We start from the raw sequence: 25,283 nt of genomic DNA on the forward strand, positions 1-25,283 counted from the left end.
AGGCGGTCAGATAACTCTGTAATTAACAAAGCGGATAGGCATTCTTAATCGTGAAACGATTGAGACCCCTATAATCAATAAAAGGTCTCAGTTCACCACTCTTCTTCTTCACAAAGAAGAAATCAGCACCAGACGATGATTTGCGGATGAAACCTCAAGAAAGTGCATCATCAACATACTCCTCCATGGCCTTATCCTCCAAGCCAGACAAAGGGTAAACACAGCCACGAGGGGGTATGGCACTAGGTTAAAGGTCAATTGCATAACCATACAGCCAGTGTGGAGGCAAACTACTGGCTTGACCTTTGTCAAAGACATTGCTAAAATCATGATACTCCTCCGGCAGGGAGGAGAGTGAAGAGGTACACAGGACCTTGGCTACCTTCTGGAAGCATGTCTCACTTCATTGTGGTGACCCGGACAGAACCTCAGCACAAAGCCAATCAAAAGAGGGGTTGTGCCTCTGTAACCAAGGATAACTAATAACCAGCGGAAACTTAAGTGGGGAAATAACTTGGAATTGGATTATCTCATGGGGAAGAGCCCCTACGGCCACAGACAATGGAACAGTCTCATGAGTAACATGGGCAGGCTGTAGAGGTCTCCCATCAAGAGCCTGAATGGCAAGTGGAGTGTCATGCAGCTGCAGCGGAATCGAGTGCTTCAATACAAAGGCAGCATTAATGAACAGGCCTGCAGACCCAGAGTCGTTTAGAGCCTGTATCTCGACGGACGACTCAAGAAAGGGTGACCGAAACCAGGGGCTTATCCTTCTGGATAACTGGGGATGAAACAACGCCACCTAAGGTCTGTCCGTGACAGGACCTCAAGATTCGAGCGTTCCCTGGACGGGTAGGACAAGACTTCCAAAAGTGACCTGCCTGGCCACAATAAAGGCACAATCTCTCCCTCCTCCTAAAGGTTCTCTTATCCGCAGAGAGACGCATGAAACCCAAGTACATGGGTTCACCTTCACTGACCGACTCGGTACCAGGAGGCATGGGAGTTGAGGGAGGCATGGGTGGGACTGCAAAGTTTGGAGACAAACGTACAGGAGGCTTCCGCAAGCGCTCCTTAAAAGAGAGTCTTTCTCTGAGTCTGGAGTCAATGAGATGATAAACGTGATCAACTTCTCCAGCTCAGTGGGTATATCTCGGGCTGCTATCTATTCCTTGATGGTATCCGAGAGACCATGAGAAAAAGCAGCCACGAGGACCTCATTGTTCCACGCAACCCCTGCTGCCGGAATTCAATGGTGTAGTCGTCAACAGTTCTCTTACTCTGTTTGATGGACATGAGGCACTTGGCAGCAGTAGAAGAGCGTAAAGGAACGTCAAATACCCTTTTAAACGAAGCCACAAACTCAGGGTAGCTCAAGACAACAGGTTTTTGTGTCTCCCATAGAGGGTTTGCCCAGGCCAAGGCTCTCTCAGAAAGCAAAGATATCACAAAACCTACTTTGCTTCTGTCCGTGCGAAATGCCTGGGGCAGCATCTCAAAGTATATCTCAACCTGGTTGAGAAACCCTCTGCATTGGACTGGATCGCCCCCAAATTGTTGGGGAACTGGAGCGGAACCAGACATATCTCTTATAGAGGTACTACGAGGCGGGTGCCTGCACAGGAACTGGAGCAGCAACAGGGGCAGCCTGCAACATAGGTTGTACCGGGGAGGCTACAGTGGGAGATTCCAGGTGAGCCGTGCGACTCAGGAGCATTTCTAACACCATGGCAAACTGATCCATGCGGTGATCCAGTTCATCCAATCTGGAAAAAATATTACCAACAAGTGGATTGACTGCATCTTCTGAATTCATGGCCTTGGCCTACTGTTAGAAACCATGAAATCAGACCGAGACAGAAGTACAGTTAAATCACACTTGTTTAATAATAAAAGTAATAAGAACAAACGTAGTCAAAACATAGCCAAAGTTCTGTAACTGGAAAGGATAGTGAGCCAAGCCAGAAGTCAGGGATCAATGTACAGTAGTGGAACAGCAAGCAGTATCTGGAGCCAGAAGGGATGTCAGTAAAGCAAGTCTTTAAACAGGAACGCAGGCTCTGTGATGTTGGCCAAGTCGAAGGCAGAGATTCTCTGGACTGGACGGCTTAAGTAGGTAGGACTGATGAGCAGGATATCAACAGCTTTGTAAATGTGGAGAGATAGGAGCTGGCAATTAGCCGACAGAGCTCTGAGAAGGAAGGGCTGAGCCCAGCCCTGACACTTTGGGTGTTAATTGTGCCCATGAAACCTACACCAAAAACATTCTTCCAGATGAAATCAACACCCACAACGCTAGGCAGCAGATATTCCACATCCCAAAAACACTTAATCAGCGACATCGGCATCAGAGGCTTCATAGCTGCTGGTAATCCATGACTGATTAATTTTGATAAATGTCAGACAATCCATGGAATCTGTGGACAGACTTCGTTATATCATCTAAAACAAAACCTCCAGCAGCACTGAATGTCTGTTCAGAAAGCACGCTGGAAGCAGGGCAGCCCAGCAGCTCAATTGCATACTGGACAGGTTTTGGCCAGTGGTCTATTCTTATGACCCAGTAAGCCAGTGGATCATCGACTGGAAAGCTCCCACCTCTGTTTTTGCCCCTAGATAATTGTCCACCATGTGATGCAGGTGCTGCCGATGGGATGTGGAAGCTGACAGCCCTGGGCGGCAAGGACTAAAAAAATTGTGAAATGCATCACTTAGGAGGCCGCTTTCTCCACCGCTCTTCTCCTGACCAACAGAAGCCTCAAAACTATGTTTTCCATGACACTGTAACCTACCAGATTTGGGAAAAGCGTTAGATAAACTCCTATTTAAGGTATCCTCAAGAGATTTCATCTTCTGCACTCTCTGTGGGGACGGAATGAGTTCTGAGACCTTCCTCTTATAATGGTGGTCAAGGAGGGTTGCCAACCAATAGTGATCCTTCTCCTTTACGCCACGTATTCTTGGGTCCTTTTGCAGGCTTTGAAGCATGAGGGAGTCCATGCACTGCAGATTTGCGGAGGCATGAAAAGCAGACTCCTCAGGGTCACTAAGGATTATAGTATCTGGAACTGCCTCCTCCCAGCCAGGTACTACTCCCAAGGGTTCTGGGAATGGAAAACTATCTTTTCCTGTTTGACATATGTCTTCCTCTGCTTCAATGCCTCCAAAACTGCCAGAATCCTCCTCCTTCTCCTCCCTCTCCTCTTGTGTGTTCTGTGGTGTCTGCATAAAGTGGGCCTTGAGAGCAAAGAAAGTCCTCCTCTTCCTCCTGCTGCTCTGCCTCGAGTGCCTTGTTCATAATGCCACACAGAGTCTGCTCCAGCAGGAACACAACAGGGATTATGTCACTGATGCATGCATTGTTATGGCTCACCATCCTTGTGGCCTCTTCAAATGGTGGCAGTACAGTGCATGCATCCTTTATGAGCAGCCATTGGCATGGGGAAAAAAGCCGAGCTGGCCGGAGCCTGTCGTTGTGCCGCCATACTCACACAGGTACTCATTGACGGCCCTCTGCTGCATGTGCAGCCACTGCAGCATTGCCAAAGTCGAGTTCCACCTCGTGGGCATGTCACAAATCATGTGGTTTATAGGCAGGTGGAATTCCTGCTGAATTTCAGCCAACTGAGCACTGGCTGTGTATGACCGCCTGAAATGGCTAAAGACTCTTCTGGCCTACTTTAGCAGATCTTCCAAACCTGGGTACCTATTTAGAAAACCCTGCACCACCAAATTGAGGACATGTGCTAGGAATGGCACATGTGTCAACTTACCCTGTCTAAGGGTGGACATGAGGTTTGTTATTGCACACCACAATTCCTGGCTCCAGCTGGCGTGGCGTGAACCACCTTTGGGCCTGCCCCTGCAGAGCTGCAAGAATCTCTGCTCTGGTGTGGTTCCTGACACACCAGCATTAGCACTGCATGGCACCTTTTAGCCTGACTCCTTGAATAGCCTTGAATAGCCTCCTTGAATAGCCCCTTGAACTCTTAGGGGGTACTTGTGGTTCATAGGACAATTCAGAGGAGGGGGAGGAGGGGGAGGAGGAGGATGGGGTAGAGCTGACAAATCTTGCATCATCACCACTAGCTGCATGGAGAAGTGGGGGCACAACAAGCGGCAGCACTGAGCCTGTCCTGCATCCTTCCAAGTTGCAAGCAGAGTTACCCAATGTGCTGTGAAGGAAATATATTGTCCCTGACCATGCTTGCTGGATCACGTGTGAGCAGTAACATGTACTTTGCAGCTGACTGCCTTGCCCAATGAAGCCACGTGATGATACAGAGCTGGAATGGCCTTACATGAAAAGAAATAGCAACTGGAAATCTGCCATTGTGGTATAGCATATTCTTCAAATTCACTGAAGGGGGCAGAATACACCAGATGGAAAGGCAGACATTGTAGAGCCAGCAGCTTTGACAAGCTTGCATTTAGACCCTGGGGATGTGGGTGGCAGTGACTGTATTTTTTTTTCGCTGTAGCAGATGGGGCAGAGAAATTTGCCGGCTATAGTCTACAGCTGGTGGTGTGCTGCTGGCAGATGTGCTGCAAGGACCTGGGACACCCTCCTCTATACCATCATCCTTGTCAGTGGAAGCTTCTGAGAGGTCATGAAGTATAGTGGGGGCAGACTGAGTAAGGAGGAGGAACAGATTTGCGCCCCCTATTTGTGTGGCTTTCCGGTGATCTTTCCAATGGGCTGAGTGGTGGGTGGTAAATGTGTTGTCAAGCATGTGGTACCCAAATGGCTGGTGTTTTTGCCATGCTTGATGTGCTTGAGACAAAGTTTGCAAATTGCAGCAGTGCAATCAGCTGCACATGTGCAAAAAAGGCCCAGACAGCTGAGCTGTGAGAAGTGGGACGGGAGATAACAGCTCCACAATGGGATGGAATAGGGTGGCTGCTCTCTACTCTTCCTTGATGACTGCTTCATTGGGGTTGTGCCTCACCCTCACTTTCCTCCTCTGCTCTATCTGGCACCCAAGTCATGTCAGTGACCTCCATCATAATCATCATCTCCTCCATCCTCATTACCACTGGAGACAACTTGGCAATACGCTGCGCCTGGGGGAACATGACTGCCAATTTGTGTACCAGTGTTCTCCCCTTTCTGTAGGCTCATGTTCCTGCCTTCCTCAGCCTCAGAACCAACATCTGAATCAAGTAATGGCTGTGCATCGTCAAGGAGAAAGTGGCTGACACTGTGATCAAATAACTCAACGGACTCCTTCATGCCTGATGCTGGGGCTATGGCAGGAATAGCTGTGGATAAGGAGGCAGGTTTAGCCACTCTGGCAGCTGCAGTAGACTGCGCACTAGTCTCTGCTTGGGTGACAGAGGATGAGGATGGTTTAGTAAGCCAGTCCACCACCTCCTCTGCATACTGTGGCTGGATAGCACAGGCAACATCACTAAACAGAGGAAATGATGCCCTGCCTGAGGACTGACCACATCCACCTTCCTTTGCCTGTGTATACATACACTGCTGGCCCCCTCACAGTGCCAAGGGAATGTCTGCCTCTCCTTGTTGCCCTCCAAGACATGATGGGGTAGTGCTTATTACCAAAATGTAAAAAGATGTGGGAATATGTACGTGGATGCACATTAATTAATAGAAAGTAGTGTCTGGTGCACTTTAACTTGAGTAGTCACTACACAGACACACTCCACTGACATACTATAATATACTTCAGTAAAACTGCACTGACGCACTGAAGTATACTGCATCAAACGTGCAGTAACGCACTGGACTATACTGCATTAAACGGATGGTAACTCACTGAAATAAACAGCGTTAAACTTGCAGTAACACACTGAAATATACTGCGTTAAATGTGCACTAACTCACAGAAATATACTGCATTAAACGGCACGTAACGCACTGAAATAAACTGTGTTAAATAGAACGTAACGCTCTAACATAATGTTAGAGCCATTGAACTTCGGCATAAGGGCTAATGCCCCGTACAAACGGTCGGATTTTCCGATGGAAAATGTCCGATCGGAGCATGTTGTCGGAAATTCCGACCGTGTGTGGGCTCCATCGGACATTTTCCATCGGATTTTCCGACACACAAAGTTGGAGAGCAGGAGATAAAATTTTCCGACAACAAAATCCGATCGCGTCAATTCCGACCGTGTGTGGCCTGTTCCGACGCACAAAGTGCCACGCATGCTCAGAAGAAATTCCGGCACGGAACAGCTCGTTCTGGTAAACTTAGCGTTCGCAATGGATACAGCACTTTCGTCACGCTGCAATGTTAAAAATGGTTTAATACAGCGCAATCTCTTCTTCTTTATAATGTGACAAGAATATAGTAGTTTTGCTGCTCATATTCACACACACTTCTCACAAACTTATTTCGTTACTATTTATCGGGATTCCCTCAATATATTTTGATTTCTCACATCTGACAACATTTTTTTTTTTTTTTTTATTGGTTTTAATGTAGATTCTTTTTTTGTGTTTGTATTTTTTTGAAGGGTGTTTTTTTTGGGGGGGATCTTGATTTGTACTCCCGAAAATGTTTGTGTGTGTTTTTTGTGTCAAGTTCCCACAACACCATTGATATGTTGTTCTATTTAATCTGTAGGAGATTGTTTGGTGTTGTTGTCCCTTGTTAATTTCACATTTTATGTTAGAAATGTACCTGAATCGTCACCAACAAACTGTCCTTTTTGGATGAAAACACACATAGGAGAGTATACTTTCCTTAAAAAATTTTTATTAAGGGCTCACAACTAAACAAAGAGGGAGCAACGCTGGAGAAACTGCAGAAGTGGGTGAAGCCTTGGACCCCCAGGGCAGACATCAACTATTTCAAAGCAAAATTGGTGGCCTGAGGAGTCCTTATCTAAGGGAGGGCAGTCTGGTCCAGAAGTCCCAGAGATCCGGAAAGCAGCAGATGACATCTGTGTCCCCAGGCTGTGGTCATACGAGAGACTGCATCTTCTGTCAGACCAGACTGAACCCAGGGCAATCACTCTCAGGTCTTCTTTCCACGCTTCCTTCCACGCGGTGGCTGTGGTGGTGGAGTTGTGGCAGCAGGAGGAGGAGGAGGATGGTCCAACTCAACCACGTCGGTCTTGGGTGTTAGTTCCCCACTCACCCCCTTACGTAGGACTTTATACAGAAGGTCCTCACAGAGCTTGCGTTGACCCTCCTGCATGCCCTGCAGTTTGGTGGCAGCCATGCAGGCAAAGGCCTCTTCAGGAGTGGGTAAGGCTCGTAGGGACGCTGAAGCCTCCTGAATCAGCCTGAACGCAGAATCCTGCACGGGACTCGGAGTCGTCTTCCTGGCTCTTTTATATGGAAGGCGGAGGGGAGGAACCTGAGATTCAGTCAGGCTGCGACTTGTCCCAGGCTTCTCCTGGCTGACACTTAGCCCCGCCTCCTCCTGGCTGCCACTAATCACCGCCTCCTCCTGACTGCCACATTCCACAGCCTCCTCCTGGCTGAGGTCTTCCTGTGTATGAAAAAGGGACATAGTTTTAGTATTTTATTCATCAATCACACACAATTTTCACCTCCTGACTGTTGCAAATTGAATGTTAACAAATATAACATACTAGCATTCTGAGCCCAGCATTTTTCATTCTTGTCCCAATTATTTTTGACCACTACTGTCTATTGATATGTAAAACACTTTTTTCAATCAGCAATTAGTGATCAATAATAACATCTAGTAAACATCATTTATTTATTGACCAGAAATCTGAAGAAGAATGCTATACCTGACTCCAGCTGGGCTCCTCCATTTCTTCCTGGCTGGAAGGCCCAGGTTGGACATCGGAAGCCTCAGCTGGGGTGGAAGGAAGCGTGGAAGGAAGAGTGGAAGGAAGAGTGGAGAGGGATTCCCTGACTTCAGTGTGGTCTGACAGAAATCGCAGTCTCTCATAGTACCACAGCCTGGGGACATAAACGTCATCTGCTGCAGCTCCGGATCTCTGGGAATCTGTGACCTTCTTGCGCTCCCTAAGATACGTGCTCCTCAGGCCGCCAATTTTGGCTTTTAAATAAGGGATGGTTGCTGTGGGGACCACCAGCGTCACCAACTCCAGCAGTTTCTCCAGTGCTGCCTGCCTCTTTTGTTTATGGTTAGAGTGGGGGTGTCTCACTTGCCACAGACAGGGCAGCTCCCTGTATTTGTCAATGAACAGGGGGAGGAAATTGTGGTCGTTGAACCCATCCATTTTCTCTGCAAGACACAACACAAGACAAACCCTAATGTCAGGCCAAACTCCCCTAATCTTGTTACAATATAGGCTTCCATTTCGAAGCAGTATAGGCCCAAGTTTAGATCCTACCTTCGTTATCACGATCGTCGCCTCCGATGCTCCTTCCTCCGCTCACAGATTGTACGTAAGACGCATGCGTGTTACGCTTTATACACACTGCGCATGCGTGTAACTCCGCCCGCCCCTGACGTTCTTTCTATTCTATTCCCCGCCCCTTTTCGTTCGGTGCAGTGGGGGAAGAGCACATGGCGGAGACACCGCAGGATCATGCTAATTGTAGCAACGACAAGAAGGAGGAGGAAAGGCCGGATCCGGACACGTCCCGATCCAGAAGGAGATTTAAGGACTCAAATATGTCCTTTGGGGAGATGTTGGAGATGGTGGACATCCTGAAGAGGGCCGACTATGACGGAAAGTATGGGCCTTACCCCAACCCCAATGTCAGAAAGGCCAAGATCATGGCGAAAGTGGTCAGGAGTCTGCACCGGAATTTCGGGGTACGACGATCAAATGATCAGCTCAGGAAACGGTGGTCGGACCTCAAATTACGAGAACATGAGCAGTACAGAAAGATCCGGAGAGTGCTGCAAAAAAGTAAGTAGTTGTGCTGTGTTCCTATTCTTTATGTTTATTACGTTCGTGCTGCTCCATGTGCTTTTATGAACTGTTGTACAGTTTAAAATGGCAACTTTCATGTTCATGGGCACAATATTCGTTCGTATCAAACATTTTTCTTTCGGACTCTAAAATACTATTGTTTAGGCCATATGCATTTGGCCACCATTTTTACGCCCTATACTTGTCTTAAAAGAATTGGGTTGTGTAGATGGCTTTGTTACTAGAACGAAATGCAAACTAGATTCTGTGTAAGGAGAGGACACTCAGCAGCTGTTTTCACATCTGGACACTGGAGCACTAGTGTGGGACCCCAGAACACCATTTTTATTAGGGGACCCACACAGGTGCTCCAGTGTATACTATGGGGGGGGGGGCTACATCTGTGAATCTTGTACCAAACAGGTAAAGTATTGCAGCTTGACAAAGGACACTGAAAATGCTACATTTTGGAACTCTGCTAAAATTGACAATTGTACCTCACTTCCAAGCAATGTTTCCTATTTCTAGTTCTGCCATCAAATATCTGTGTGCTAATTATTCCATTTTTTTTTGACATAGGGGAGAAAAGACTCGGAGGACACCTCTCATCCGAGGAGACCAGAGCCCCCCCCCCCCCGGAAGAAGGTGAAATCCCCCCAACACAATCTGAGCAGGAGGAAGAAGACGTGGTAGAACTAGTCACCACAACAGGTGAGTGTCTGCGACCACAGGCTCAGGTAAGAGATGGATGGCGGCATATTTTTGAGACCTAATTTATTTTGGGGTTCCTCTCTTTTTAGGTGATCGTGATGTTGTGGATCCAGATCCTTTCACATCCGAAAGTGCCCAGATCCTGATCGGGGAGATCATGGGGTGTAATTTACAATTGGAAATCATCAAGAAAAACATCAATGATGTTATTCCAAAAAATAAAAACATCATTGATGTTTTGGGTCGAGTTTAAAACCCCTCCAAATCACTTTCTTCTTTTGTGTGCTACAATGTGCTAAATCTTTTTGTGATTTTTCAGAAAGCCAAATTTGGAGGATGCACTCAGTGTGCCAACATGTGCTATCTGCCATCACGGGAGATCAATGGACGCGTTTTGGGGGTGCAACCCCTTCCTCAATAATAAAGTAGCGGCGATGAAGGGCTTGCTCCCCCAAAACACGTCCCTTGATCCCGGATGGCAGGTCACACATGTTGACATTGTTAAATTGGTGTGCATCTTCCAAATTTGGCTTTTCCTGGGGTGACTTCACCCCATCTGAACGCAATCTCAAACACAGTTCCTAAATACTCATGTCTGATATTGCCTTCAAGTTCTACCAAATGTGAACTTTGTAAGTTCAAGATTTGTGTCTTTCTTGTTGGTTTTACACATGCCTGTTTTATCTAAAATGGACATTTCGATTTTTGATAATGCAACCCCAAAAATTGTTATACAACAAACATGTTGGTTTGTTTGAAAAACCTTTGGTAAATGCACATGTGATTGTGCAGGTATAAAAAAGTTTTTTTCGCAAGAATGTGTGGATTATTGTGTCAACGCTACAACACTTTTGGGGTGATGTCATTGGTGTTTTCAGAGAAAATGGGGGTTATTTACTAAGGGCAAATCCTCTTGGCACTACAAGTGCAGTTGCAGTGCAGTTGCAACTGCACTTGTAGTGAAATGTGTTTTTGCATTTTAGTAAATAACAGCCAACAGTGCTTTGTATAATAAGGTTACACAATCACGACATTTTCTGGACTCAACACATTTCTGTCAGGGTCAGCTAAAACAAACACAAGCAGTAAATGTCCACAAAGAATTTCTTTTTTTGTTTTATTATAAAAAGGCTTCACAGATTTGCTGGCATATTGATAGCCCCCCTACCCGCAAAGAACTCCAGGTAGCGTAACCGTACATCACGGGCACTCAGGGAGGGCAAGCCAGGACGGCCGCTTTCAAGCGCCGTCAGTGTGGTTTCATGTATCATTCCGGCCTCAGGCCCAACTGAGCCAGCATAGTTGGCCGAATGTTTCCTTAAAAAGTTATGGAAAATACAGCATGCCAGTATAATATGGTTCAGTTTATACTCCGCCATATGGATGGGTGTCATAAATAGGCAGAACCGGCTGGCCAGGATTCCAAATGTGTTCTCCACCACTCTTCAGGCTCTGGCCAGCCGGTAATTAAAAACCCTCTGTTCCGGGGTGAGGGTCCTCATCGGGAATGGCCGCATCAGGTGGTCCCCCAGCGCAAACGCTTCATCAGCAACGAACACAAATGGGAGTCCTTCCACATTGTCCTCTGGAGCTGGCAAGTCCAAGCTGCCATTCTGGAGACGCCTGTAGAACTCCGTCTGGGCGATGACTCCACCATCGGACATCCAGCCATTCTTCCCCATGTCCACATACAGGAAGTCGTAATTAGCCGACGCCACCGCCAACATCACTATACTATTGAACCCCTTATATTTGAAATAGTACGACCCCGAGTTGGGTGGTGGGACGATGTGGACGTGTTTCCCATCAATTGCCCCTCCGCAGTTCGGAAAGTCCCACCGCTGGGCAAAGTGGGAGGCCACAGTCTGCCATTCCTGTGGTGTGGAAGGAAACTGTTGAGGGGAAAAAATAAAACATTTACTATTTTGGCTCAGAAACATGGCAAGCAGATTAGGCACAAACATTATGGGTCAACCTCCAGATAGCATTTATTAAGGGGAATTTAACAACGCCAAAGTATAAGGTACACCTATCATATTCCCCCTCCCCCCCCTCTCATGGGCCATTTCTAACATTATAGGGGGGGGATCTTGGACAGGTAACCCTCTTCACTTCATTGAGAGATGAATGGCTAAATAATGGGTATTACTTGGAACAGCCCTTCCTTAGTTACACTATTGGCAGCCCACTGGACAGGTAAGAAGTGTAATAATACAAAGATATAAATACACATTGTACACATTTGAGGATATTTGGACATTCTGCTATTACCTATCAAGATAATAATGGGATACAAAATCTTTAAACAGTACCATTTGAAAGTATACAGGCAGGCCCTTGCACTACATGTTTTGGGTAATTCATCCATACATCTGACCACAAAAGAGGTGGGTATAGTGTGTATGGGTTTGGCAAAGTCAGCAAATAAATGATTGAAGATAGAGAATTGGGATCAGCTGACTTAGCAGTTGGGGGAGGGAGAGTTACTAAAAATTATTTGGGGACACCACCAAAAAAAAAGCCTCTGCCACTCTGCCTGAAGTTAAAGCAAAAATAACATTTCTAAACATTTTAGGGGGTGTTTGGGGTAAAACACTACTATGGAGCAGAAAAAATACATTGTTAAGTGACTACATGAGGTGAATATAGGGCCAGGAGACACCATGCTGGGGAGGTTATTGAAGGGCAAATATGTATGAAGGACCTAAAATAATAATTACATAAAAAACCAGCATGCATGAGAACAAAGGGGACATTCACAGCATATTACAATCATGGTAATTAGGGAATGAGGAAAGAAATACAATATATTAGCAAACATTCAATACAATAAAATGTGATATTAAAGGATAAAAATCTTACCTTCATATACTCCTTCTGTAGGACCTGAATGATGGCAGAACAGGTCTCTGGGATAATAATTCCCAGAGCCTGGGGGAGATGCCTGTCGAGAACTTTAAGTCCTGCAGACTTCTCCCTGTCGCCAAATACCGCAGGGTAGCGACCAACCTCTGCTCCGGAGTGATGGCTTGCCTCATGCAGGTATCCTGCCTGCTAATATAAGGGGTCAGCGAAGCCAACAGACGGTGAAACACGGGGTCCGTCATCCTGAGAAAGTTCCTGAAATCATCAGGATTATTCTCACGGATCTCACGGAGCAAAGGCATATGAGAGAACTGGTCACGCTGAAGCAACCAATTCTTGGTCCATGAACTCCTCCCCACCCTGTTCATGGACTGGACTTGTGTCAAGGTCAGGACCCCAACACCAAGCCCCCGCACGGCACGAACTCTACGAGGAGTACGCATACGCAACATGGCTAGAAAATGGTCGGCTGCTCAGAACGAAGTAACAGAACGCACTGAAGAACAGCAAGGCCTGTGAAAGCGACCTGAAAAACAGTAACGAACGAACAAGAATACAATGACTAATTAAAGTCACACGGAACTTGCTTGCACGCACGGAAGAGCAGATACAAACCCACAAGCACAAACTGAACGGCAGAAAACGATCTGAAAGCCACGAGTCTGAAAAAGCGCAAATCGTCTCTCACCAAACTTTTACTAACACGAGATTAGCAAAAGGAGCTCAAAGGGTGCCGCGCTTGGTTCTGAACCAGCCTTTTCTAGTCTCGTCGTACGTGGTGTACGTGACCGCGTGGTTGGCGATCGGAAATTCCGACAACTTTGTGCGACCGTGTGTAGACAAAACAAGTTTGAGCCAACATCCATCGGAAAAAATTCTAGGATTTTGTTGTCGGAATGTCCGAACAAAGTCCGACCTTGTGTACGGGGCATAAGACTGATCCTAGTGGAGCCATGCTAGAACTCAATCCTCCTTCCACCCCCGCTGCAAGGGACATACAGTATCCTATCAACTGCCTCCAAGGAAAGGAGCCCAGCCGGGAACACTTACTGCACCAACAGCATGTAGAGAGCAGGATTTAGCCAAACCGACATTGAGAGCAGAATCTGAGAATCCAAGCGGGTGGATGTAGGGAGAAGTTGCCCTATGCTTTCCCACCTTGTCCGGAACATTTCCCTGCTGCTAGTTCTGTCCCTACCAGGCAGGGTACCTGTCCCTACTCTACCAGCTCACCTGACCCACGATGGCTGCTAGAGTTACATGGGCGGCAGCATTCAATGGGCTAGCTTCCCCAGTGACCCAGAAAACCATAGAGCAGTGATGGCGAACCTTGGCACTCCAGATGTTTTGACACCACATTTCCCATGATGCTTAAAGAGGAAGTAAACCCTGCAAAATATTTCTTTTTTTCTAATAATTAAATGTTTTTTTTCCTTGCCAAGCAACAGATATCAAAATTAGTTCAAAACGAGCATTATAAGTACTTTTTATGAGTTAGGTTTTTCTGTATCTTCTGGGAATCGTTCTGTTTGCTGAAGCCGATGCAGATGTAATTTCTGCCCTTAGTTCGTATCCCTTTCGAAATCTCGCGCAATCACCGCATGAAGTGTAGCCAGCAAATTCCCGCACACCTTGGACGAAGGGGGGCCAAAACACAGAAAATCGTCGAGATAGTGTATGATTGAATTAATTCCCAACACGTCACGTACCACCCATTCCACGAATGAACTGAACGTCTCAAACAGTGAGCATGAGACAGAACAGCCCATAGGCAAGCACCGATCGACATAATATTCCTCCCTCCATTGACATCCCAGAAGGTAAAAACTATCAGGGTGAACCGGAAGTAATCGAAAAGCCGCCTCAACATCCGTCTTTGCCATGACGGCCCCCCGGCCGTATCGCCGAACCCAACTCACCGCCGTATCAAATGATGTATATGATACCGAACATGCGTCCAGATCAATGGCATCGTTGACAGACCCCCCTCCCTTGGAAAGGACAAATGGTGAATCAATCTAAATTTTCCCGGTTCCTTCTTGGGTACCACCCCCAAGGGGCGAAACCACCAGGTCCGCCCTAGGGAGGGATGGGAAAGGGCCGCACATACGACCCAATGCCACTTCTTTAGCTAGCTTCTCGGATACAACCCCAGGGTGTTCAAAAGCCGACCATAAATTCCTGGCTACAGGAGGAATATTTTGCAACGAACACGGAATACGAAATCCTTCGGAAAAAACAACCAAAAAACCAACTCCAGCAACCAGGCAGCTGCCCGATCTGGATATCTATTTAGAAAGGGATGCATCCTTCCCACCATCACCGGGGTCCTCCTTCTTTCCTGAAGAATCTCCAGGCCTACCCTTACTTCTTTTGAAACAGCGGGACAGCATGTGACCACCCCCACAGCCGGAGCATTCATGCTTGAAACGGCAACCGTTTCTAAACCTACAAGCCCCTTCATTAAATTGCCAACACACCCCTTTAACTTTTGGGGTCGGCTGTCCTGGGGCATCCGCACCTCCGACCCTGCCTGGAAATAAAGGAGGGGCAGCTGTTGTGCTGCAGACAACAGCTTTATCCACAGGCTAATGTCCTTAGGGTCCCATCGTAATGATGGGCGAACCACTTTCCTCTGACGAAATTGTTCGTCATATCGGAGCCAAGCCTTCCCCCCATAAACCCGTTGAGCTTCGCCAATTGCATCCAGGCAGCAAAAAAGTGCCGAGCAGCCGGGCTGCTTCTCACCAATCACACTCACTAATATAGCAAATGCCTGGAGCCAATTGGCAAAGGATCGGGGAATAAGGCGATACCTACACTTTTCTCTCTCCTCTTTCTTGAACTCGTCCAACTTCACCCTGTCCAAATTAAATTTCTCAAGCAGCAGCAAGGAGAAAATCTCCACCTATTCACCTTTCCAGATTTTTTCCCACACTTCTGGCTTGAGATAGGCGCCCAAAGGACCTTCAAAGCAAACATACACTTCACATTTTGCCGCGTCCAACAAACGTACAGTGTCAACTGCCTTACCAGATTCCTTATTCGCCTCAGGTTTGTCCACGACCCCCGATCCTTCCTGAAGCCCTGCCCCTTCTCCCCCCACAGTAGACGAACCCCCCTTGTCCTTGGTCGGGGCCGTCCCTGCCAGGCTGGGCACCCAACCCGGCACAGGAGAAGAGCCAACTGAACCCACATCAAAACGTTGGACCAGCGAGCGCAAACCCGACAGGAGATTTTGTAAATCAAACCTGGCTCCTGACGCTGCTGCCCCTTGGGCTGCCGCCTGAGGAGGGGGTGCGCTCAGCAATACTGGCGGGGGAGGGGATGCATCCTGCCCCCTGCCGCCACCTGTCCCCAAACCTAACAAACTACCCAAAACAACCTGTAAGAGAGAGATAGTGTTAACATTTGACTCACGCACGCCCGGCCTCCACCGCTGCTGCCCGAACCGGCCGTTCATCGTCGGAGCTCGACAACTCCCCCTCTGACCGGGGAAAAGATGCATCCTGCTGGCTCACTGCTGCCGGGATCGCCACCGATGAGGCCACAGCCACGGGTCTGGAAGTGCTGGTCCTGGCCCCTGTGCTGCGCCTCGCTCCCGTGCTTCCAGCGGGGACTGCCACCATGTTGGATGAGGGGGGTACCCGACTGGCTCCACCCCCTGATCTGAGGGGCCGACCATCTTGGAGATTAGACAGGGGGATGCCGGTCGCTCGTACCGACTGACCGGTCCCCGCATAGCGGCCTCTCCCACACTGAGCCAACTCCCTATTAGGGGCCACGTTAGGAGAGCCGGCTGCACGCTTCTGTCTCCCGCCGCGAGCCGGGGATTCCTCCAGGTGTTAGCACCAGCCGTTGGAGTGGAGGGCGGAGCCGGTGAGCCCGATGGGTCCACCATGCATGGGCTCCCAAAATGGCGCTGAGCTCGGGGGGAGGAGGGGGCAGAAAAACGCTCCGAGGCCAGGACCTCCGAGCGCGCCTTACCCCAGATGTACTTGCCACCACTGTTTCCACCTCAATCGCGGTGATCTGCCTGTGGAGCCATGCTGGGCCGTGGGAAGCAGCTGCAGCCTGTAATTGAAGTAGAAAATCCTCCATGCTTGCCATGCTGAAGAGGAGAAGGAGACACGCAACTGCTTCTTCCTCCGGTGGCAAGAGACTGAGCCCAGGACCTTGGCTCCTCCTACCCCCTCCGGGAACACTAACCTGCCACCCCCCTTTCTTCTATCTTGTGTACTCCCACTAATTAACCGCTATCCTTGCTGGTTTCTTACGGCTACTCTGTCACGTCAGCCCTCCCTTGAGCCTGCTTCCCACTCCGGGCTTCTCTTTATTCTTCTTAGATCAAAAATGACAAACAGATAGAACAACAAGATTGGTATTTTTAGGGTGCTTAGTCTCACTTTTGTTAGCCTAACAATTGTACTTACATTACAGACATATTCCAAAAATAGGGTTTTATTATAATAAACATACCTAAGATGTGAAATGATTGTCATGTGAGACGTCATACTTTTCCAGGCTGCATTGTTTTACTAGTAGTGTTTGCACACAGTTAAGCTCGAATGTTTTATATATTGCACGTGTGAAAACAGGTATATTTGGAATAAAAAATATTTTAACTGTTACTCTATGTGTTGTCTGCTTATTATTAAGGTTGTAATACCAAAACAATTCCAAAGCCATAAGCAAAATATGAAAAACATTAAAAGTATAACTAAAGGTAAAACTTTTTTTTTAGTTTTGGATAGAGTGGAGAGAGATTAGAACACATGTCAGTTTCTATTGCTGTCTGTGCCCCTGTTAAGGAGATTCAACCTCTATATTTGTCCTGTTTACCTTTATCATTGAAAGTGAAAGCAAAAGAAAACCCCCAATTTTGGGTTATCCCCAGAAAAATAATAGAGGGGAAATCTTCCAATGGGGACACTAGTTCTGGTGATCTGGAATCAAGGAATTCCCCTAATTAGCAGGGATTTCCTCCCACTTCCTGTTTGGCCGAAATAGGACACAGATGGCGAAAAAAAATCTAACAGAGGTTATAACCCTCCCTTGCTCTATCCAAAAGGAAAAATAAAGTTATGCCTATAGTTCTACTTTAATGGCAAGTTCAAACCAGAATGGGGTGCTGGAAACCTGTGTTCCAGTGGGAACCAGCCCTAACTCCATTTTGCTGTGTTAGAGCATTAATTCTCAGCTTCTGCACTGCACAGAAAAGAGCCACAGAACTTTTTTGGTGCATACAGAGTGAGCTATGGCAGGGCATCTCTTTTTGGACTGCTGAACTGCACAGAAAGTAGGACCAGATCTCTACCTAAACAGCGTGTTATGGCAGGAAGATTTCCTTCACACATCATAAACATAAACCATCGCATACTGATGATTTAAGTGTGTCTGGGATCAGTTGTTTAACCATTTTCCGACCGCCCCATGCAGATATACTGCTGCAAGGTGGCCGCTCTGTGCTGGATCACGTACCTGTATCTGATACATGATCAGGGCTTCCGGGTAGAGGAGGTCGGCACACACACCCACCGTCCCAGCTGTGCTGTGATTTTTACAGCACAAGCCAATCAGTGGGTACGGCCAATGATTGATTACCGGCACCCACCGATCAGCTCTGTCATTCAAGGAAGGGAGCTCTGTATTGTAAACAACATGGAGCTCTGAATACTGCCAGGTGATGTTGCTGTGTTTTATTAGTAGGAAAAAAATAGCAAGATCGCTTAGTAAAAGCAGCATATAATACACAAAGTAAACATTCTTAGGCACACATTTAACCCCTTTATCACTCCTAGATGTTAACCTCTTCCCAGCCAGTGTCATTATTACAGTGTATAGTATTAGCACTGATCAGTGTCACTATTGATGTCAGTGTACCCCCCAACCAGTGTAAGATAGTGTCAGATTTACCACCATACTATCACAGTCCCACTATAAGTTGCTGATCACCGCCAATACTAATATAAGAAAAAAAAAATCTCCAGCATCTATACTAAATGCAAACCAAATAATATAAACTAATTGGGATTGTTTTACCAAAGACATGTAGCAGAATAAACTTTGGCCTAAGATCATGATGAAATTTGATTTTGTAAAATTTTTTAATTGGATATTTTTTATAGCAATAAAAAAAATAGTCTTTTTTAGAGTATTTTGCAAAAATAAAAAACCCAGTGGTGATCAAATACCACAAAAAGAAAGCTTTATTTGTGTGAATTTTTTTTTTATAAAAACGTAATTTATGTACAGTGTTGCATAACTGTGCAATTGCCAGTTAAAGTAGCACAGTCATGAAGGGGGTACCAGTCCCAGTGTGAGCGCACCCTGAATCACATGGTTATTTTTGGTTAAGTAACTGAACAAAAACATGTATGGACAGCTAAACAACTACTGACTGTTTTTTTTTTTCTTTAGGGCTTATTAGTGTTGTGGAGCTGGGAGGACATGCCGTTATAATGGAGTTGTCAACAATTGCTTTATTGGTATGATGGTCACTATTTATGCATTCTAACACTTATTAGCCAATGTGAAGAAGTATTAGACAAAAAAAACAAAAAGTAATATATTGCAACTTACCAATCCTTAGATGTGGTTGTTCGTAGGCCCAGTTAGCTTGCCTGCCGCTAGATGGCTTTGTTCCCAGTATAGTATGATAAAATGGTGCCCATATAAATACCAGCTGTGGGTGGAAATTAAGTAGTCGGGACATGGGAGTCAAACATCCCGTGACTCTTAAGATGTAGTCCCCTACATAGCTGATCTAAAGGGCCATTTGAACGGTTGAAGTACCAAGCAAGGTGGAACAGCATTTGTGAGCAGTGGGTAAAGCTTGGGCCATATATGCCATCTGGCATAGATATACACAGGGAAGTGGTCCCAAATCTGTCTGTGGTGCTCCCAAGGAGAGGAGGCTAAATGGGAAGATGAATTCTAGGATTTGTGCTTGCGTTCAGCACAGAAATGACAACTACAGAATGTCTATGGCGTGTATGGTGTTCCCCACAAAATAATTCTAATATTGGAGGTTATTTACTAAAGGAAAATCCACTTTGCACTGCAAGTGCACTGAAAGTGCACTTGGAAGTAAAGTCGCTGTAGATCCGAGGGAGACATGCAAGAAAGATAAAAAACAGTATGTTAGCATCCACATGATTGGATGATAAAATCAGCAGAGCTTCCCCTCATTTCAGATCAACCCCTTAGATTTAGAGCAACTGCACTTCCAAGTGCACTTTCAGTGCATTTTCAAGTGCACTTGCAGTGCAAAGTGGATTTGCCTTTCGTAAATAACCCCCAGTGTGTCAAAAGTGATATCAGATGTCACAGAAATCTTTGTGCAGGTACAATAAAGTGCAGAAAACAGTTGATGTGTGGACATTCCTTTATTCTTAACTAGTACAGCCAGGGATTTTCGAGAGAAGGCCTCTGGCCAGGAATATGATCAATATGGTGGACGGTACCATCAGCAACAGATGGGTAGTTTTCTATCCAAGAAAAAGCAGGGTGGGAACTTGTGAAATTTGGTGCCAACAACTGCCCAATCATTGCCCCCTTACATGGTGGCTACGTTAGTTTTCTCTTTTAGGCTTGTTTCTCTTTATTTTACTTGGTGATCCTGCCAGTAACACACTTCCTTTCTTAGTTCTTCTGCATTTTGGATTAAGTAATAAAGCAGACACCTTTGTACAGCAGCATCGTCAGTCTGGGGAAAGGTTAGTGTTACAAAAAAGATGTCCAGTACCCCCACCTATAACTGGTCACTGCAGCAACTAGCATTGTAAGGCAACATATGATATAAACAAGGCCAAGAATAAATCCAAGGAAAGATCCAAGCTTACTCACCGACCAGCCCGCTGACAACCGAATCAACCTATCTAAGTATGCGTTAAAACAGGGGTTTAGTCTGCACATATTTGCAAATACATGCGTAAGCTACAGAGCCTCGCCACAGCACCCTGGTATCTGTGGTCCTTTCACTAGCTTATGAGTGACTGCACAATGGAATCGCATGCTATCACACCTATCCATCAGAATGCATGGGCTTTCATTGTGGAGTCACTAAGCTACTGATAGGACCACAGATACCAGGGTGCCGTGGTGAGGCTCTATGGCTTACACATGTATTTGCAAATGTGTGCAGACTAAAACCCTGTTTTAACGTACACTGTTAGATAGGTTGATTCGGTTGTCAGCGGGCTGGTCGGTGAGTAAGCTGGGACCTTTCCTTGGATTTATCCTTGGCCTTGTTTATATTATACGTTGCCTTCCAATGCTACTTTCTGCAATGGCCAGTTATAGGTAGGGGTAGTGGACACCTTTTTTGTATTACTGTTATATTGGTCAGGCAACGCACCTTTGCAGCCATTGTGCGATTTGCTGGATGTTCAGTGTGCCCCTGTACCTTTAAGAAGGGATGGCTCCCTTCAGTCCACCTGCCCTTCACCTATCCATCAGAATGCATGTGCTTCCATTGTGGAGTCACTCGTAAGCTAGTGATAGGACCAGAGATACCAGTAGGTAGGTTGATTCGGTTGTCAGCAGGCTGGTTGGTGAGTAAGCTTGGACCTTTCCTTGGATTTATCCTTAGCCTTGTTAATATCAAGGTAGTGTTAGACTAGCAGATTTAGATAGAATTGACTAACAAATAGAAGCTGAACACGTTATAAGCAATTACAGTAAAAAATTACATTTAAAAAAAAATGTTTTCCTTAAGTGAATAAAAGCTGACCATTGTAAGCACCCCTGTCAGTGGTAAATAGTTAGTCGCACATCTATGACTGCTACTTTATCTGGACAGCTTGGTCTGTTAAAGCAGCAGTTCCCAACCTTTTTGGCACCAGGGACTGGTTTTCACGGCAGCCATTTTTCCCAGGGACCGCCAAGCGGGGGGGCCTGGGGGGGTGGATGTGGTGGATGAGTCGGGGATGGGATATTCACAGAGTCTGTCCTCTTTACAGCACAGTCCCCCCCTTTATATCAGTGTCCACTGTCCCCCTTTATATCACAGTTCCCTGTATAAAGCAGTCCCACAGTATCCTCAGTTCCCCTTCACATCACAGCCCCGCTTACATTACAGTGCAGTCCTCTTTACATCACAGTACACCTTTACAGTAAGGTAACATGGACTGCTCTGTAAAGGGGCACTATGATGTAAAGGGGACTGCTCTGTAAAGGGGGCACTGTAATGTAAAGGGGGGCTGTGATGTAAAGGGGACTGCACTGTAAAGGGGCACTGTGATAAAAAGGGGACTGAACTGTAAAGGGGCACTGTAATGATTACAGTGCCTCTGAGGCAGCCGATATGTCCAGCAAAACTGCCAGGTCTTCTATCCGATCCATTGCACTCCCAGAGCCCCAAGGAACTCCCATCTTTCTACCAACCAGACTGGATTTGGCAAACACCATGATAAAAAGGCATTTCATAAGGTTCTGCAACCTACTGGAGGTACCTAAGGAGGATAAGTATTGCCTTTACTGTTTATGTGTGGGTAATCAGCTGATGTCTCCATGAATGCATATTATGCTAAAATGACTAATGTTTACAAAGGATTCTTGATAAAAAAAATTAACAGTTGCCTGTTGTGAAGCACATACTTATAAGATGGCATATTGAGGAGTTATGTTGCCTTTATGATATCAGAAATACTTTCTGTAGTTTCCACCTACCTATACCCTTACTGAAAGTTACTGAATATATAAGAGAATGGCTAAGCATTGCTTCTTTGTTTGCATGTGGGTAACTAGCTGATGTCTCTATGATATTGTAGCACTCTAGTGGGTGCTAGAAATAGTGTAGGTTGTGTTAGAGTAGGTAAGTTTAGTTTAGCTCAGGGCTAAGCCTGAGCTGTGGAATCTGGATCAGAGTTTAGTGACTCAGGGCTGAATGACATCCTGACAACTCCTCTGGTGCCTCCCCCTGTTTCTGGGACATTGGAGAATGTTCTAGAGCTAGTGGGCAGGAGGATAGGAGGAGCTGCCTGGAATATTTAGGAGGCCTTGGGCAATCCCCAGTAGTGGGCAGGCAGGGGGAGAGGAAAGCATGAGTAGATCAGCACTGCTGGGGACTAACATGGGGGAAGACTGCCACATGTAGCCAGGTCTCCCTGATGACAGCTGTGAGCTTAAGTCTTAATCCTTCCCCAGGAGATCTCCTGAAGAGTCAGCCAGGTGGGCTGGTGAGAATCAGCAGGGTAGGCTGGTGAAGATTCAGTCTGGAGAACTGGTGTGTGAAGTTAGCCTGGAGGGCTAATGAAAAAGGGGCAGCTGCAGCCAGGTGGGTTAGCAATGTCTGAAGAGGTGATGCTGGGAGCAGTAGCCACAGAAGGAGAAATGCAAGCTGTTTCACTGACATTTTGCAACACAACAAGGGGCCAGGAGCAGTGGCGGCTGGTGCTCAAAATTTTTTGGGGGGCGCAAACAAACTGAAAAATTCTGAAAAAAAACCCCCATCAATTGCAGCCTCACTGTGCCATCAAACGCAGCCACTGTGCCATCAAATGCAGCCACTGTGCCCATCAAACGCAGCCACTGTGCCCATCAAACGCAGCTACTGTGCCCATCAAACGCAGCTACTGTGCCCATCAATTGCAGCCACTGTGCCCATCAATTGCAGCCACTGTGCCCATCAAATGCTGCCACTGTGCCCATCAAACGCTGCCACTGTGGCAAACGCTGCCACTGTGCCCATCAAATGCAGCCACTGTGCCCATCAAATGCTGCCATTGTGCCATAAAACGCTGCCAATGTGCCCATCAAACGCTGCCACTGTGCTATCAAAACTGCCACTGTGCCCATCAAATGCTCCCACTGTGCCCATCAAATGCTGCCACTGTGCCCATCAAATGCTGCCACTGTGCCATCAAACGCTGCCACTGTGCCATCAAACGCTCCCACTTTGCCCATCAAATGCTGCCACTGTGACCGTCAAATGATGCCACTGTGCCATCAAATACTCCCACTGTGCCCATCAAATGCTCCCACTGTGCCCGTCGAATACTGCCACTGTGCCCCCCCACCCGCTGTCTCGGTGGGGCAGCGGGTGACAGCGGCGGGTGGCGAGCGGTGTCGCTCCTCCATGTTCTTGATGTCTTCTCCCTTCTCCTCCCGTCCTCTCCAGCACCTGTCGTTTCAGCCAATCAGGTGACGGGTAACAGACCTGAGCACCTGATTGGCGGAGAGGTGGTTCAGTGTTAGAAAAGCAAATGTTCATTCGCTTTTCTAACACAGCTAGGTGAACTGCGAGCGCCAAGCATGTTTACCTTTTTTGACGCCTATTAGAGCCTATGGCTCTAATCAGGTGCTTAAAAGAAAACACCAGCGCTGAAATTCAGGCGCCCAAATAGGGGGTGGCAGCGGCAGCCATGGATAGATTCATGCAATGCATAAAACTATCTATTGGTGATAGAGGGGGTGGCTGGAGAGAGGGGGTGGCGCCTGTTCGCCCTTATGGACGCACCGCCACTGGCCAGGAGTTTCTGCCTGTAAAGGGTCATTGATAGATCTGACTGAGAGCCTGTCAGATCATTTAACAGTGATTCAGCTGGAGCCAGCTAACAAGTGCATGCAGGAGGAAAGTTGAGGTGACTCTACATAGGAAGATGTCCAAGAAGTTGTTGCCAAAGTTTTGCTGAAGTCAAATGGTCACCCCATAACCTCCCATCCCTATCCAAGTTATTAACCCTCAATAAATAAAAAAAACAAAGTCAAGAACTGTTATCTGACTCTGGAGTGCCTGTGAAAATTCAGTGTGCCTCGCTGTGCAGGAATGAGGGATCCAGGTTCATCAGTAGTCCCTATGGGGTGTGCTACAATATGCAACTGCAAATGTACAGTATATAGTACTACAAAGGCATATATCTATGAAGGATCCTTGATGAAAGATCTACGGTTGCTTGCTATGTGTACTTATACGATGGCACATGGAGGAGCTATGTTGCCTTTATTATATCAGAGACAACTTCTGTGGAGTTTCCAGCTAGCTATACCCTACACACATAGAGTCCCAGAACTATATGTCTTATGGAGACCCAGAATTAAAGTCTTTCAACTTTATTATACACTGTATGGTAGAAGGTGGATGGAAGGTGCGTGATCAGACGCTTACATCAAAACATGCATGGTTTAATCATACATAGGGAATACAAACATATAAATATTGAATCGTACAAATATTACATTGCATACAAACAGGTAGCAAAATAGGCACTAAAAAATTAATTAAAATTGGGGTATGTCCATGTTGAGGCAAGTATTTAAATTTTTAGTATTTTTAAATACTTGCCTCAACATGGGCATACCCCAATTTTAATTATTTTTTTAGTGCCTATTTTGTTACCTGTTTGTATGCAATGTAGTATTTGTATGATTCAATATTTATATATTTGTATTCCCTATACATGATTAAACCATGCATGTTTTGCGTCTGATTACGCGCCTTCCATCCACCTTCTACCATACAGTCCTTTCCAGACCACTCCGGGTCAGTAAAGGCAGCGGGACACGCTCTATCATCTCCTCCAATCCTTCCACTGTCTAAAATACTATCCGTTTACTGCGGCAAACGGCCTCACAAGCGCAGGAGTATTTCTCATCATATCTTGCCTAAACTTTATTATACAGCCTTGAGGATGTGGATTATGTACATTGATAATATTCAAGTCCTCTGTGAAGTTTCTTGATATATACATTTATGATCTACGGAGTATTCTTACCAGGGGTATTTATTTGTTCATTTTCTTCTCATACACCAGCAGTCTGGTGACTAGAGTTAAGCGAACAGTTCAGGCCGAGCAAAAGTTTGGCTCGATAATCTCCTGTTTTGGGGGGGAACTCGGCTGAATGTTCGCCCGCCGAGCACCCCCCAATGC

General features: G+C 46.5%; 1 protein-coding gene across 1 annotated transcript in view; it reads left to right on the forward strand.

The window, feature by feature from the left end:
- LOC141128072 (multidrug and toxin extrusion protein 2-like) overlaps nt 1-25,283 on the forward strand; it is a 540,585-nt gene that overhangs the window by 305,252 nt on the left and 210,050 nt on the right. The window contains exon 10 of the mRNA XM_073615139.1: nt 18,832-18,899. Within this exon, the coding sequence (XP_073471240.1) occupies nt 18,832-18,899 (68 nt within the window). The remainder of the gene's footprint in view (nt 1-18,831; nt 18,900-25,283) is intronic.

Source organism: Aquarana catesbeiana, linkage group LG02 (genome assembly GCF_042186555.1).
Source record: "Aquarana catesbeiana isolate 2022-GZ linkage group LG02, ASM4218655v1, whole genome shotgun sequence".
Classification (NCBI taxonomy): domain Eukaryota; kingdom Metazoa; phylum Chordata; class Amphibia; order Anura; family Ranidae; genus Aquarana; species Aquarana catesbeiana.